The 13,548-nt window shown below is 40.7% G+C and overlaps 1 protein-coding gene across 5 annotated transcripts in view; it reads right to left on the bottom strand.

Annotated features, from left to right (window-relative positions):
* slc6a9 (solute carrier family 6 member 9) overlaps positions 1 to 13,548 on the bottom strand; it is a 237,387-nt gene that overhangs the window by 36,834 nt on the left and 187,005 nt on the right. For all 5 annotated transcript variants that reach the window (XM_072574415.1, XM_072574417.1, XM_072574419.1 and 2 more), the window contains 3 exons: positions 12,915 to 13,071; positions 5,796 to 5,927; positions 2,692 to 2,953 (listed from right to left, as the gene is read on the bottom strand). In XM_072574415.1, coding sequence (XP_072430516.1) covers positions 2,692 to 2,953; positions 5,796 to 5,927; positions 12,915 to 13,071 — 551 coding nt within the window. The remainder of the gene's footprint in view (positions 1 to 2,691; positions 2,954 to 5,795; positions 5,928 to 12,914; positions 13,072 to 13,548) is intronic.

Raw genomic sequence — 13,548 nt, 5'->3', positions numbered from 1 at the left:
GTCGTCATTTCTGCCACCTCCAAAGGACCTCACCACCCGGGATATATTTCCCTCCCCTACCCTATCAGTGTTCCGAAAAGACCATTCCGTCCGTGACTCCCTCGTCAGGTCCACACCCCCCACCAAACCAACCTCCACTCCCGGCACCTTCCCCTGCAACCACAAGAAATGCAAAACTTGCACCCACACCTCCCCCCTTACTTCCCTCCAAGCCCCCAAGTGATCCTTCCATATCCGCCACAAATTCACCTGCACCTCCACACACATCATTTACTGCATCCGCTGCACCCGATGTGGCCTCCTCTATATTGGGGAGACATGCCGCCTACTTGCGGAACATTTCAGAGAACACCTCTGGGACATCCGGACCAACCAACCCAACCACCCCGTGGCTCAGCACTTCAACTCCCCCTCCCACTCCACCAAGGACATGCAAGTCCTTGGACTCCTCCATCGCTAGACCATAGCAATACGACGGCTGGAGGAAGAGCACCTCATCTTCCGCCTAGGAACCCTCCAACCATAAGGGATGAACTCAGATTTCACCAGTTTCCTCATTTCTCCTCCCCCCACCTTGTCTCAGTCCCAACCCTCGAACTCAGCACCACCTTCCTAACCTGCAATCTTCTTCCTGACCTCTCCGCCCCCACCCCCAATCCGGCCTATCACCCTCACCTTAACCTCTTTCCACCTATCACATTTCCACCACCCCTCCCCCAAGTCCCTCCTCCCTACCTTTTATCTTAGCCTGCTGGACACAGTTTCCTCATTCCTGAAGAAGGGCTCATGCCCGAAACGTCAATTCTCCTGGTCCTTGGATGCTGCCTGACCTGCTGCGCTTTTCCAGCAACACATTTTCAGCTCTGATCTCCAGCATCTGCAGTCCTCACTTTTTCCCAATGGAGCTGGGTCTGTTTTTCTGACTGAACCCTACCTCTGCTGGCAAACTGATTGTAATTCAAACTTTCACTGGGGTTGAAGCCTTAATTGATACAGCAACAGGTTTACTGTCCATTTACAGCCAGTGAGGGCAGCAACGGAGGTAGATCAGCTGAAGTGTGGGATTAATTTAGAGTCCTCACGGCAGCCATTAATGAAGCTGCTGATCATCATCAGGGAGAAACTGCTGTTCGTACCAAAGCCTTGTAAAGTATTGGAGGGAAAAGAGCTGTCATAGGGGAGTTGGAAGCTTGGCACCCTGGTCTATTTGCTTCATTGATGAGAACCTGGATCTAACACTGGGGATTGCAAAGGAGAGAAGTGAGTCCACTTCGCAGATGGTGACAACAGAAGTCACCTTGTCTTCCAGCAAGACTGCCTCTCTGTTCAGTAACAACTCCCTCTGCCTCGTTTTCCTCATACTCCTCTTTTACCTCATGCTCTCCACCACACTCCCATCAATGTCAGGACTCACTGTCCTTAATCTCCATCCTTCGCTCTAGGGCAATGTTATGAGAATACCATTGTGTTGGAGACCCTTGCAGGATGGAAAAAGAGGGCAATAACCAACTGTTCCAGGCACCGGAATTCCTTCCTCGGAAATCTCAAGGGTGTCCTACTGAGCAGGAGGCTTTGACTGTATTGTTGAGCAGGACTTAATAACATCTGTGTCTATACTGGGGAGTTCCCACAGCAAAGTCAGACGCCGTCTTTTCAAGGATCTCCCTTTTCCCTCAGAATCTATCCACACATTTTGGGAACTCAAATGAAGATCTGAGGAAAACTCGACAGTTGGAGGATGAATGAGGCATGGCAGCTGCTAGAAAAGCAAAGGCATACATGGAGGAAGCTTTTGGCATAGCAGCAGACTACTTGAAAACGGAGTGAATGGAATCGTGCTGATGAAAATAGGAGCACAACTGATGAGGCCCTGTACACAAGGGAATCCAGTGTTGGAGGCAAAACCCAAATACTGCCTGATGCCAGTACCTTTGGGATTCCCCTTGCATCACCTGTTCCCATCTTCAGCTGGTCATAAAATCTCAACTTATAAAACCCTGAAACATGTAGCCCCTTCCTCATATTTGCTGCTGTAAGTTTGGTGATGCTTTTGGGTGAGGAGAAAACTAGCCTGGAATTCAGAAGTCCAGACCCCATCCATACATCAACGCCTGCAGTTGCCTGTAAGAGGGCAACAAGGAATTGGGCATTTTCTATGTCAGCAGTTCCAGTTTCACAGCGTCCCAACAGAAGCCAGAATTGCCTCGGCAATCCTTGCCACGAATAGCAGATGTGAAAATGGATGGGACCAGAATGAATTGGGGTTTCAAATCTTGCACATTCAAGTGACAACAGTTTTCTTTTGATTAAGGTACAGACTCTAATTGGAGGCTAGAACAGTTTTATATGTCCCACTACGATGCCCAAACACTCCCATTGACAGGCGAGTGTCATAGAAATGTCCAAGGTGACACTGGTGACCACAATTAGAATCTCGCTGTCAAAATTGGAAGAGTAATGGGCAAGCATTATCTGTGGGCCTGACAGGCACGTCTACCAAAATGGTGCCCATTATAGATTTCCAAACATTAACATTAGACAGGGAGAGTGTGTATTGGTGAGGAACCAAATGACTGCTAATGCTCTTGGAATTGTGCCTGAGAATTGGAACTAAAGAAACAACAGAAAGCTTCTACTAACATCAAGGACCCACAGCATTACATTATTCTTAACTGGAAAGGCTGCTCTTACTTCCAGTACTCCTCACTAGGACTGGTCCGCTTTGCAGTTTGGTTCAGCAATGTTGAGATGTTACGTGACAGATCACTGATGTTGGCAGTTCTGTTGGGGTTCAGCATGCTACTGCAATCCTCCTTGTTCCACTGGTTAGTGCAGTATGACCAAGGCAAGAGTGTAGTCATGGAGGAGAAGAAGTAGTAGAAGGCGATGGAGATGACCACATTGTAGTAGATTCCAATGTATGTAGAAACCACCATCATCCCATACCCCACTCCTGTTCACAAGAATAAGGAATATAAATCAAACAATTCTACTTTATACTTCTCAGGGTTGTTTAGTTTTTATTCCTGTCAGGAAATGCTACACTCATGAAGCATGTGAACAAAATGGAAATACTCTATCTGACCTTAGAGAAAGATATCCTCTCTGTTATACATCTAATTAGACTGTGGGCTCTAATTTTAGGGAGTGCACTTAAAAATATTGTCACATCTAATGCACAGCAATAATCTTCACAACTGTGGCTCCCGGGTGTCAATTTTGTATCACATTTTAAATTGTTGCAACTTAGACGTATGAATTCTAAGGGCAAGTATCATCCGTGCCATTCCCACTACAGATAATTTTTCAGAACGACAAGAACAAAGTTGAACAAAAGTTGCATTCCTTACAAAAACATAATGGAACAAAGCAGCAATAAATCCATGGAGCAATTAGACTAAACAGGTAAGCAGGAACAGCAGCGAAGACACAAGGTAAATTCTACATAGTCTGGCATATCTTGGGTTCAAGCCAGTATTTTCTGTATGCACACAATGAATTAGTATAGAATCAGTTTCAGAGACAATAAGGATGCCCACAATTTTAATTTGGGGCATTTGGCATGGGTGCTGGGTGAAGATTGGAGTGTCTGAATTGTTCCTTATAGGAGGTGCACCTGACAAGTGCAGCAAGGCAAGGAACAACTGGTTGGATCAGGAGTGAGAATTGAGCTGGGACCAATACTGGCAATCAAGATGCGACTGGGATCAATGGGAAAAATTTGGAAAAAAAAGAAACAAAGAAAGCAGACGGAGGTGGATGAGCCCTTAACCAGGAACTCAAAACACACTGCTGCTACTCTGTCACCGCCATCTTGGAAGAAAACTGTTGAACTTTTACCTTTATTCTTCCATTTAATATTAGGAAGGACTATCATGTTAACTTTTAACTTTATTTCTTTATTTTACTACTTATTCTAAGAAGAATAGTAATGCTTTATGTTTAACTTTCTATTTTAACTGCAATTTCTATTATTTGAATGGTAAAAAATTGCAGCATGCTGCTATGCAGAGGGACCTGGGTGTCCTTGTACATGAATCACAGAAGGTTGGTCTGCAGGTACAACAGGTAATTAGGAAGGCAAATGGAATTTTGTTCTTTATTGCTAAAGGGACTGAGTTTAAAAGCAGACAGGTTATTTTGCAGCTGTATAGAGCACTAGTGAGGGCACACCTGGAATACTGCATGCAGTTTTGGTCTCCATACTTGAGAAAGGATGTACTGACACGAGAAGGGGTGCAGAGGAGGTTACTGGGTTGATTCTGGAGTTGAGGGGGTTGGCTTAACAGGAGAGACTGAGTAGACTGGGATTATATTCATTGGAAATTAGAAGAATGAGGGGGGATCCTATATTAAAATATAAAATTATGAAGGGAATAGATAAGATAGATGTAGAGAGGATGGTTCCACTGATTGGTAAAACTACGACAAGAGGGTGTAGCCTCAAAATTAGGGGGAGCAGATTTAGGACTGAATTGAGAAGGAATAGCTTCACCCAGAGGGTTGTAAATCTGAGGAATTCCCTGCCCAGTGGAGTGGTTGGGACTTCTTCAGTAAATGTTTTTAAAGCCAAGGTAGATTTTTGTTTGAACAGTAAAGGAATTAAGGGTTATGGTGAGAAGGGAGGTAAGTGTTGCTGAGGCCATGAAAAGATTAGCCATGATCTTATTGAATGGCGGAGCAGGCTCCAATGGCCAGACGGCCTACTTCTGCTCCTAGTTCTTGGGCTTATGTAACTGTGCTTCTTTTTACTACTTCTGGCTAGGTTTTGGACCTCGGTACCTTCATTCCTAAGATGGCGCTGTGTGTGGCAACATTGTACAATTTTCACTGTACTCCTATACTTGAGTACATAGGACAATGAAGCTTAAACCAAATAAATCAAAGGGAATGTGCCCCAAAACACAGAAGTGCCAGGGTTTGTAGTAGGGGTGCAAGACACAAAATCATGGTGTTTCTAGGAGGGAGAATGAGGACTAGGACTGGGAATGCGTTGGATGTTTCTTTCTGTTATTCCAAACAGTCTGATATGTCATTCTGCTGTACCTTAGTAGGTTTCTCTGGAAACTTTGACAGGGTCACACCCATCTCACAAATGTCTATTAAGAAAAAGTCGAGGCACCAGTGTTATTACTGGCATTTAAATTCAGCACATACTTTGGCTGCATTTGGTTCAAAGTTGTTGAAGATAAATTGTCATCAGGCAGGGAAAGCACAGGGATGGGTGGACAGAAGAGGGCGTGGAGGGTGGGGAGGGATGTTCACAGTTGATAATATCCAACCCTCTTTTTCTTTCCCTGATGGATTAGCATGTATGAACATACAGAAAAAAGTATAAGAACAACTAGAGAATGCAACAAAATTATGCGATGAACATGAAATGTCTGATCAAGTTACATGACATTGTATTCAAAATTATTTGATTTTCATAAAAGGCAACAGTTACTCTTTAATATGTATCTCAAGTTCCTGTAATATAACGTAACAAACATCATGATAATAGTTATTTTAAAATAGTTGTCCTGTGTTTTCATTGATTGTGACGTAGCTGGTGTTTGCAGTTATACAAGTCAAAATCGCTGCAGATATTACATCTTGTTGCTGTACAAAATATTCTCTGCCAGCATTTAAATTGCATTGTGAAAACATGACTCCAGTGTCTGCTTGAAAATACTTCCAATATCCTTTAAACACGGGATCCTTCTTAAGTTACATTCCCATGTCGAGCTTTCCCGTGCTGCCTATGCATTTTCCTTGTTGTACAGCACGGTGATTTCTGAAATGGACCTTCTTACCTTTGAACATAGGGTTAACCCTCCATACACCAAGGCAGCCTTGGCTGGTGAACTGCCCAAAGGAAAGTTCCAGAAAAAAAAGAGGAATACCGCAGAAGACCAGCATGATGATATAGGGAAACATAAATGCACCTTTAAAAAAAGAAGACCCATCATTACAGACTGTACAGCCAGTATCTCGAAGAACAGTTTGTACTACGCCTCAGTTTTAGATTGGAATGTTCCTTTAGGCAAGAATGCATCAGTGGTTAAATTTAACTTAACTTATCGCCTCAGTTCAGGTAATAAAGTCTGATAGGTTAGGGTAGGAATGCCTCATTAAATTGGGTAATTGTCTTGTTTACTGATCGCTAAAGAATGCAATCTATTAAAAAATACCAACATAAATGTGCAAATTAGAACATTGTGCTACTCATAATTAAGTATTTTTGGATAATACCAGCTTCCCCGAGTTTTTGACAGATAATTTACGCCAGCTCAATGGGCAGCAATGGAGCATCAGTGCAGATAAAACTTACATCAATGATCCAGTCCTGCTTACAAGCTGCTGATAACATTTCCAATCAGTCCTGGAAATGACCAGTGCCAGCTGCTCATGGGCACTACATTCAGGTGTGTCCTATGTTATACACATGACACCAACATAACAAACTTCATTTAATTGGCAGAAATTGGCAGATGGCCTATTCCTCTGTTTAGCATTCCCTGTATTTTCATGCCAATGTAGCCTTCACTTCTCCAGATAGAGTTGTTCAGGCGAAATATTGTCATTTATTAGTCAAAACATGTGGTGCTGGAAAAGCACAGCCGGTCAGGCAGCATCCAAGGAACAAGAGAGTTGATGTTTCAGGCATAAGCTCTTCATCAGGAATTCCTGATGAACAGCTTATGCTCGAAATGTCGACACTCCTGCTCCTCGGATGATGCCTGACTGGCTGTGCTTTTCAAGCATCACACTTTTTGACTCTGATCTCCAGCATCTTAGTCTTCACTGTCTCTCATCGTCATTTATTAGTTGGTTATGCAAAATTTCACAGAACATACATTATAGAAACAGGTCATTAGGTTCAACGTTCCACACAAACCTCCTTGCAACCCACTTCACCTAATGCTAGTAACAATACTTTCAGATAACATCACTGTAACAACCTGACATGTCAAAATATACATAAGGGACTTTTGGTGAAACTCAGCAGGTTTAGCAGCATCAGTGAGAAGAAAGCAGAGTTAACATTTAATCTGGTGACTCATCATCAGAACGATTCTAATTTTCAGTCACCAGACTCAAAGCATTAACTATGATTTACCAGCAATCTCTGTTTTTGTTTCAGACTGAGGAGCACTTTGGTGCCTGCGACCATAATTCTATTAGATTTAAAATAATGATAGAAAAGGATAGACCAGGTCTAAAAGTTGAAGTTCTAAATTGGAGAAAGTTGAAGTTCTAAATTGACGGTATTAGGCAAGAACTTTTGAAAGCTGATTGGAGGCAGATGTTCCCAGGTAAAAGGATGGCTGGAAAATGGGAAGCCTTCAGAAATGAGATAACGAAAATCCAGAGAAAGTATATTCCTGTCAGGGTGAAAGGAAAGGCTGGTAGGTATAGGGAATGCTGGATGACTAAAGAAATTGAGGGTTTGGTAAAGAAAAAGAAAGAAACATATGACAGGTATAGAGGATAGATTGAGTAAATCCTTAGAAGAGTATAAAGGAAGTAAGAGCATAATTAAGAGGGAAATCAGGAGGACAAAAAGAGGACATGAGGTAGCTTTGGCAAATAGAATTAAGGAGAATCCAAAGGGTTTTTACAAATATATTAAGGAGAAAAGGGTAACTAGGGAGAGAATAGGGCCCCTCAAAAGATCAACAAGGTGGCATTTGTGTGGAGCCGCAGAAAATGGGGGGAGATACTAAATGAGTATTTTGCATCAGTATTTACTGTGAAAAAGAATATGGAAAATATAGACTGTAGGGAAATAGATGGTGACACCTTGAAAAATGTCCATATTACAGAGAAGGAAGTGCTGGATGTACTTGAAATGGGTAAAGGTGGATAAATCCCCAGGACCTGATCAGGTGTTACCTAGAACTCTGTGGGAAGCTAGAGAGGTGATTGTAGAACCTCTTGCTGAGATATTTGTATCATTGATAGTCACAGATGAGGTGCCGGAAGACTGGAGGTTGGTGAACATGGTGCCACTGTTTAAGAAGGATGGTAAGGACAAGCCAGGGAACTATAGATGAGTGAGCCTGACCTCAGTGGTGGGCAAGTTGTTGGATGGAATACTGAAGGACAGGATGTACATGCATTTGGAAAGGCAAGGACTGATTTGGGATAGTCAACATGGCGTTGTGCATGGGAAATCATGTCTCACAAACGATTGAGTTTTTTGAGGAAGTAACAAAGAGGACTGATGAGTGTAGAGCGGTAGATGTGATCTATATGGACTTCAGCAAGGCATTTGACAAGGTTCCCCATGGGAGACTGATTAGCAAGGTTAGATCTCATGGCATACAGGGAGAACTAGCCATTTGGATATAGAACTGGCTCAAAGGTAGGAGACAGAGGCTGGTGGTGGAGGGTTGTTTTTCAGACTGGAGGCCTGTGACCAGTGGAGTACCACAAGGATCGGTGCTGGGTCCTCTACTTTTTGTCATTATATAAATGATTTGGATGCGAGCATAAGAGGTACAGTTAGGAAGTTTGCTGATGACATCAAAATTGGAGGTGTAGTGGAGAGCAAACAGGGTTACCTCAGATTACAACAGGATCTGGACCAGATGGGCCAACGGGCTGAGAAGTGGTAGATGGGAGTTTAATTCAAATAAATGCGAGGTGCTGCATTTTGGGAAAGAACTTATACACTTAATGTAAGGTCCTAGGGAGTGTTGCTGAACAAAGAGTCCTTGGAGTGCAGGTTCATAGCTCCTTGAAAGTGGAGTCGCAGGTAGATAGGATAGTGAAGGAGGTGTTTGGTATGCTTTCCTTTATTGGTCATCGTATTGAGTACAGGAGTTGGGAGGTCATGTTGCGGCTGTACAGGACATTGGTTAGGCCACTGTTGGAATATTGAGTGCAATTCTGTTCTCCTTCCTATCGGAAAGACGTTGTGAAACTTGAAAGGGTTCAGAAAAGATTTACAAGGACTTTGCCGGGGTTGGAGGATTTGAGCTATAGGGAGAGGCTGAACAGGCTGGGGCATTGGATGCTGAGGGGTGACCTTATAGAGGTTTACAAGATTATGAGGGGCATGGATAGGATAAATAGGCAAAGTCTTTTCCCTGGGGTTGAGGAGTTCAGAACTAGAGGGCATAGATTTAGGGTGAGAGGGGAAAGATATAAAAGAGACCGACGGGGCAACTTTTTAACACAGAGGGTAGTACGTGTATGGAATGAACTGCCAGAGGATGTGGTGGAGGCTGGTACAATTGCAACATTTAAGAGGCATTTGGATGGGTATATGAATAGGAAGATTGGGAGGGATATGGGTTGGGTGCTGGCAGGTGGGACGAGATTGGGTTGGGATATCTGGTCGGCATGGATGGGTTGGACTGAAGGGTCTGTTTCCATGCTGTACATCTCTATGACTCTATGAGATCTCCAGCACTTACACTTCTTTATTCAGTTATGTACACAGGGCATATCTATAAATATAGACATAAGGATAGTAGTGGATCAGTATAAAACACCGCAGGTTTTGCTGTATCCGCATTTATGTGTTTAATGCCCAAGTAAAATTCCATCCTCACCGCTTTGCATGGTAATATTTAAATGACAACAACAACAATGTTGAATAAAGTAAAAAAATCTCTGAATGCACCAATGGCAAACTACCCTGCAGAAAACCAGTCAATGCAGAGAACAAACGGGGCAGAATGTAACTGCAAAAGCTTAAAACCTCAAAGTGAGTTAACAAGACCTCAAAAACATCCTTTTGATGATGAAGTAGGATCTTAAATGTTCTAATTTCATGCGATTGTAGGTCAAGCCTTTTCTGAAATCATGAAAATCAACACTATACTAATTTTCCTAAAGATGCAATAAAACAAAAGGTTTAGTAACAGAAACAGTAACAGAAATAGCTAGAAAAGCACAATAGGTCTGAAAGTATCTGTGGAGAGAAAACAAAGTTAATGGTTTGGATCCAGTGACTCTTCTAAGTTGGTTGAGATTTTCCAGCAATTTTTGCTTCTGATTTCAATCATCTATAGTTCTTCAGTTTTTTTTTGATACAAATATTTAGGTTTGTCTTTTGTATAGCCTCATATTGCTCTGAAAAATATGGTGTGCAACTACAACAACATAAGATAGAAGAAAGCAAGTTTGCTATTTAAATTAATAGCTCAAATCACTTCAATAGGTGAAACCACGTTTTAATTCAGCATTTGAAATTGTCCTGGTGTCATTCAAGCCACAATAGACTGTGGAAAAATTGTCAGAAGTAAAATTTAAGTAAAGCTGTCATTGAATACAGCCCAACACATTGGGCTGTTTTGTTCTAAAAGTGGCATATATTAGGAGGTGGGTTTTTCTTCATCTCTACTCGGTTGACCTACTGCAAAGCAGAACCAAAAGGGACTCGATCTTGTGTATGTTTTACAATGGATCCTTTTGCCCAGGATTAGATTAGCTATTTCGATTTGGCCAAAAGTATATTGAAAATACTTTATGTCTTGTTTCTGAAGAACTTGCATATCTTTAAACATTTCCCCTGCAAATCCTATTCTGAATGAATATGTGCAGTGAAGCAGAGGAGAAAAGGCTTTGGAGCATTTTGCTCTGCTGTGGCATATTTTGGTGCTGCATTCTTCTCACTGAGAGATATTTTAGTATAACATATTGTTATATCAATAAATTTGAGAAATTATTTGAGTGGTAATTTTTCTTCTTAGATAATCCAAAAAGAATTATTGCTACTAATCACCAGAAAGTGGATCACTTACAGCTAATTCACTAAAGAAACTGCACAAATAATAGATTTATAAATGAAAATAATACATCCTTAATATTATATATTGACACTAGAATCTGAAATTATGCGGGTTACATGGTTCCAATGAAAAATAACACCATGCAATAACAGTTATAATTATGATGTAGATATTAAATATAGTTGGGACACCAGAAAGTATAGATTTCTGAGAAACTTTCTGGAGGTAACAGAAATATAAACACCAAGAACAATAGGCATTTGGTAATGTATTGGGATATGAATAACAGACACTTGATAATGTCCTACATGGAGTAACCAATGGTCTATACCAGAGGAAAAGACTATTTGATCCAACTTGTCCATGTTGCTATTTGCATTTGACACTAATATTTTACCTCTCTTCATCTAACCCCATCAGTAATCCGCCTAATTTGTCCCACCTTTTGTGTTAGTTTAGCATCTCCTTAAACACACCTATGCTACTTTTCTCAAAACTCCTCACATTCTTAAAATTCTTTGGGTAAAAAAAAATTCTCTTAAATTCCCTATTGGAATTATTTATGAATGCCTTATATTTATGATGTCTCATTTTTTAATTCCCTCACATGTTGAAAAATCTTTTTATTATTTTATGACTCTTCCATAATCATAAAGATCTCTACTGTATTATCCCTTAACCTTCTCTTTTCTCAGGAAAACAGCCTAAGCATTTAGAATATCAGACATCTTGGAATGAGGCTGATTGAAAACAGACATTCGAGAATGTGACAGTTGGAGAATGTGTGACACTGCAGAAGTGGTGATCTGAGAATAACAGACAGCTGAAAATGCAATACAATGAGAATAGCAGACAGCTGAGAAAATGACGCCATAAGAATAATGGCCAGCTGAGAAAATGATATAAATGAGAATAACAGACAGTTGAGAGTGCGACACAATGAGAATAACAGACACAAGTTTCTCGGATACAGAGAGAATCAAACTTTATTAGAAATATCCAGAAAATAATACACCTACCATTATGGTATATGTAGAATAATAGACAGCTGAGTAAATGGCACAATGAGAATTACAGATTTCTGGTAATGTGTTAGAGTGAGAATAACAGACATCTGAGAATGTTAACAATAAAAATAAAAGACATCTGATTCTAGGACACTTTATTGGAAACATCCAGAAAATAGTACATCTGGCAATGTGATACAAGTAGAAGAAACTAAACCTGTGAATGAATTTCATAAAAAATAGAGAATGAGAAGAAGAGAATGTCTGTCACATGACAGTGTTATACATAAGAAAATCTTTATGAAGCTGATGCGTCAAACATATAGATTTTATTTCAGACTGACATTTATCTTGTTTGTATGTTAGAAATTAATACTGCCATTTTTAACTTCATTGTACAACTGAGCCAATCACTACTGAGAGTAGGCAGTCTACTTGTATATTTATGCTTATGTCTAACTTCTTGGAAATATATGGGATTACCTGTGGAAAAGAGTGAAAGAAGTTTGTAGAGATTGTAACTATAAAGTATGCCAATATTAGGTTTGAGGAAGCATTTAGCATGTTCAACAGGACAGTACTGCATAAGTGTTTTTCTGAAGGCTAAAGGAACAGCATCAGAAAGTTGAATGTAGTGTCTCACAGTAAGGGCTCAGATTAAAACTCAGATTAACTTTTTGGATTCAGGAACCCTTATGAATCCAGGAACTATGACAAATCTGTGCCCAAGGTATAGTTTGACCACAAATCAGCTGCACTATAATGTGCCAGGAATGGAAAGGTAACATTTGCATTTTCATAGCCAACTTTATCATGTCATTGAAGTAGCTGATTGAAGCCTTTGATTTCTTCACAAAAAAGAAGAAAACAAAATGGATAGTGACTAACTACAAGCTGTGCTTGCATAGCTTTTTCCTCCCTCTCCCATTTGCCCTTCAGAATCTGGTCATCTCCATATTACAGTGCATACTTGTATGCTGGTGATGAAAGAGGAATGATATAGTTGACACTTTATACATAGATCATCTCATATTCACATACACATGCAAATTTTCACAGAAAAATATATACATGTAAAACATCACTCTTAAACATTAACAAGTATGTATTCTCATGCACATAAGTTCGAAGGCACCTGCACATGCCTTCACAAACTCTGACACACCAAATTTCTACATACCTCCACCATTTCGGTAGCACAGATAAGGGAACCTCCAGACATTTCCAAGGCCTACAGCATAGCCAACACTAGTCAGGATGAATTCTATCTGATTTGACCAGTTCCCACGCTTCAAGTTTTCATCTTTCTTCACCATCTCACCTGGAATAGCACCATTCTGCAAAAAATAAAATGTTCAAATGTAATCATCAATGCTCTGGAAGTAAGCCCAATCATATTTTCTGGCATGTTGCCATTAAAACATAAAAATTGTTCAGTCTTTATACGTTTGTTTTTATTTTCAAGTCTGCATAACCAACTGTCCTATAGAACATCATGCTAAGTTAAGATGGACAGCAAGCTATCTGTTCCCAATCTTCTGTGGCTGCCAGTTAATCAGAAACCCAGCTTGTTCTAACTTCCTGTCTCTGGTTCTCTTCCTTCCTCAGGAGAAATGTCTCATTATCCAGGACCATCTGAGGCTGAGCCAACCCAGAATTAAGTTGGAACAATTCTCAGCAATCTGCTGCACAAAAGGTTCTATAGAACCAAGCAATGGGTTACAAAAAACAAATCAGTGAGAGAGTAGATAAGGAACTGCAATACAGTTCCAGTTTTAGCTTTAATCTTAATCCATGTTTGATGTGTGAGAGTG

This window comes from Chiloscyllium punctatum, chromosome 7 (assembly GCF_047496795.1).
Source record: "Chiloscyllium punctatum isolate Juve2018m chromosome 7, sChiPun1.3, whole genome shotgun sequence".
Taxonomy (NCBI): Eukaryota; Metazoa; Chordata; class Chondrichthyes; order Orectolobiformes; family Hemiscylliidae; genus Chiloscyllium; species Chiloscyllium punctatum.
Note: the sequence above shows the minus strand (reverse complement) of the source record. Positions and strands in the feature narration are given on the sequence as shown.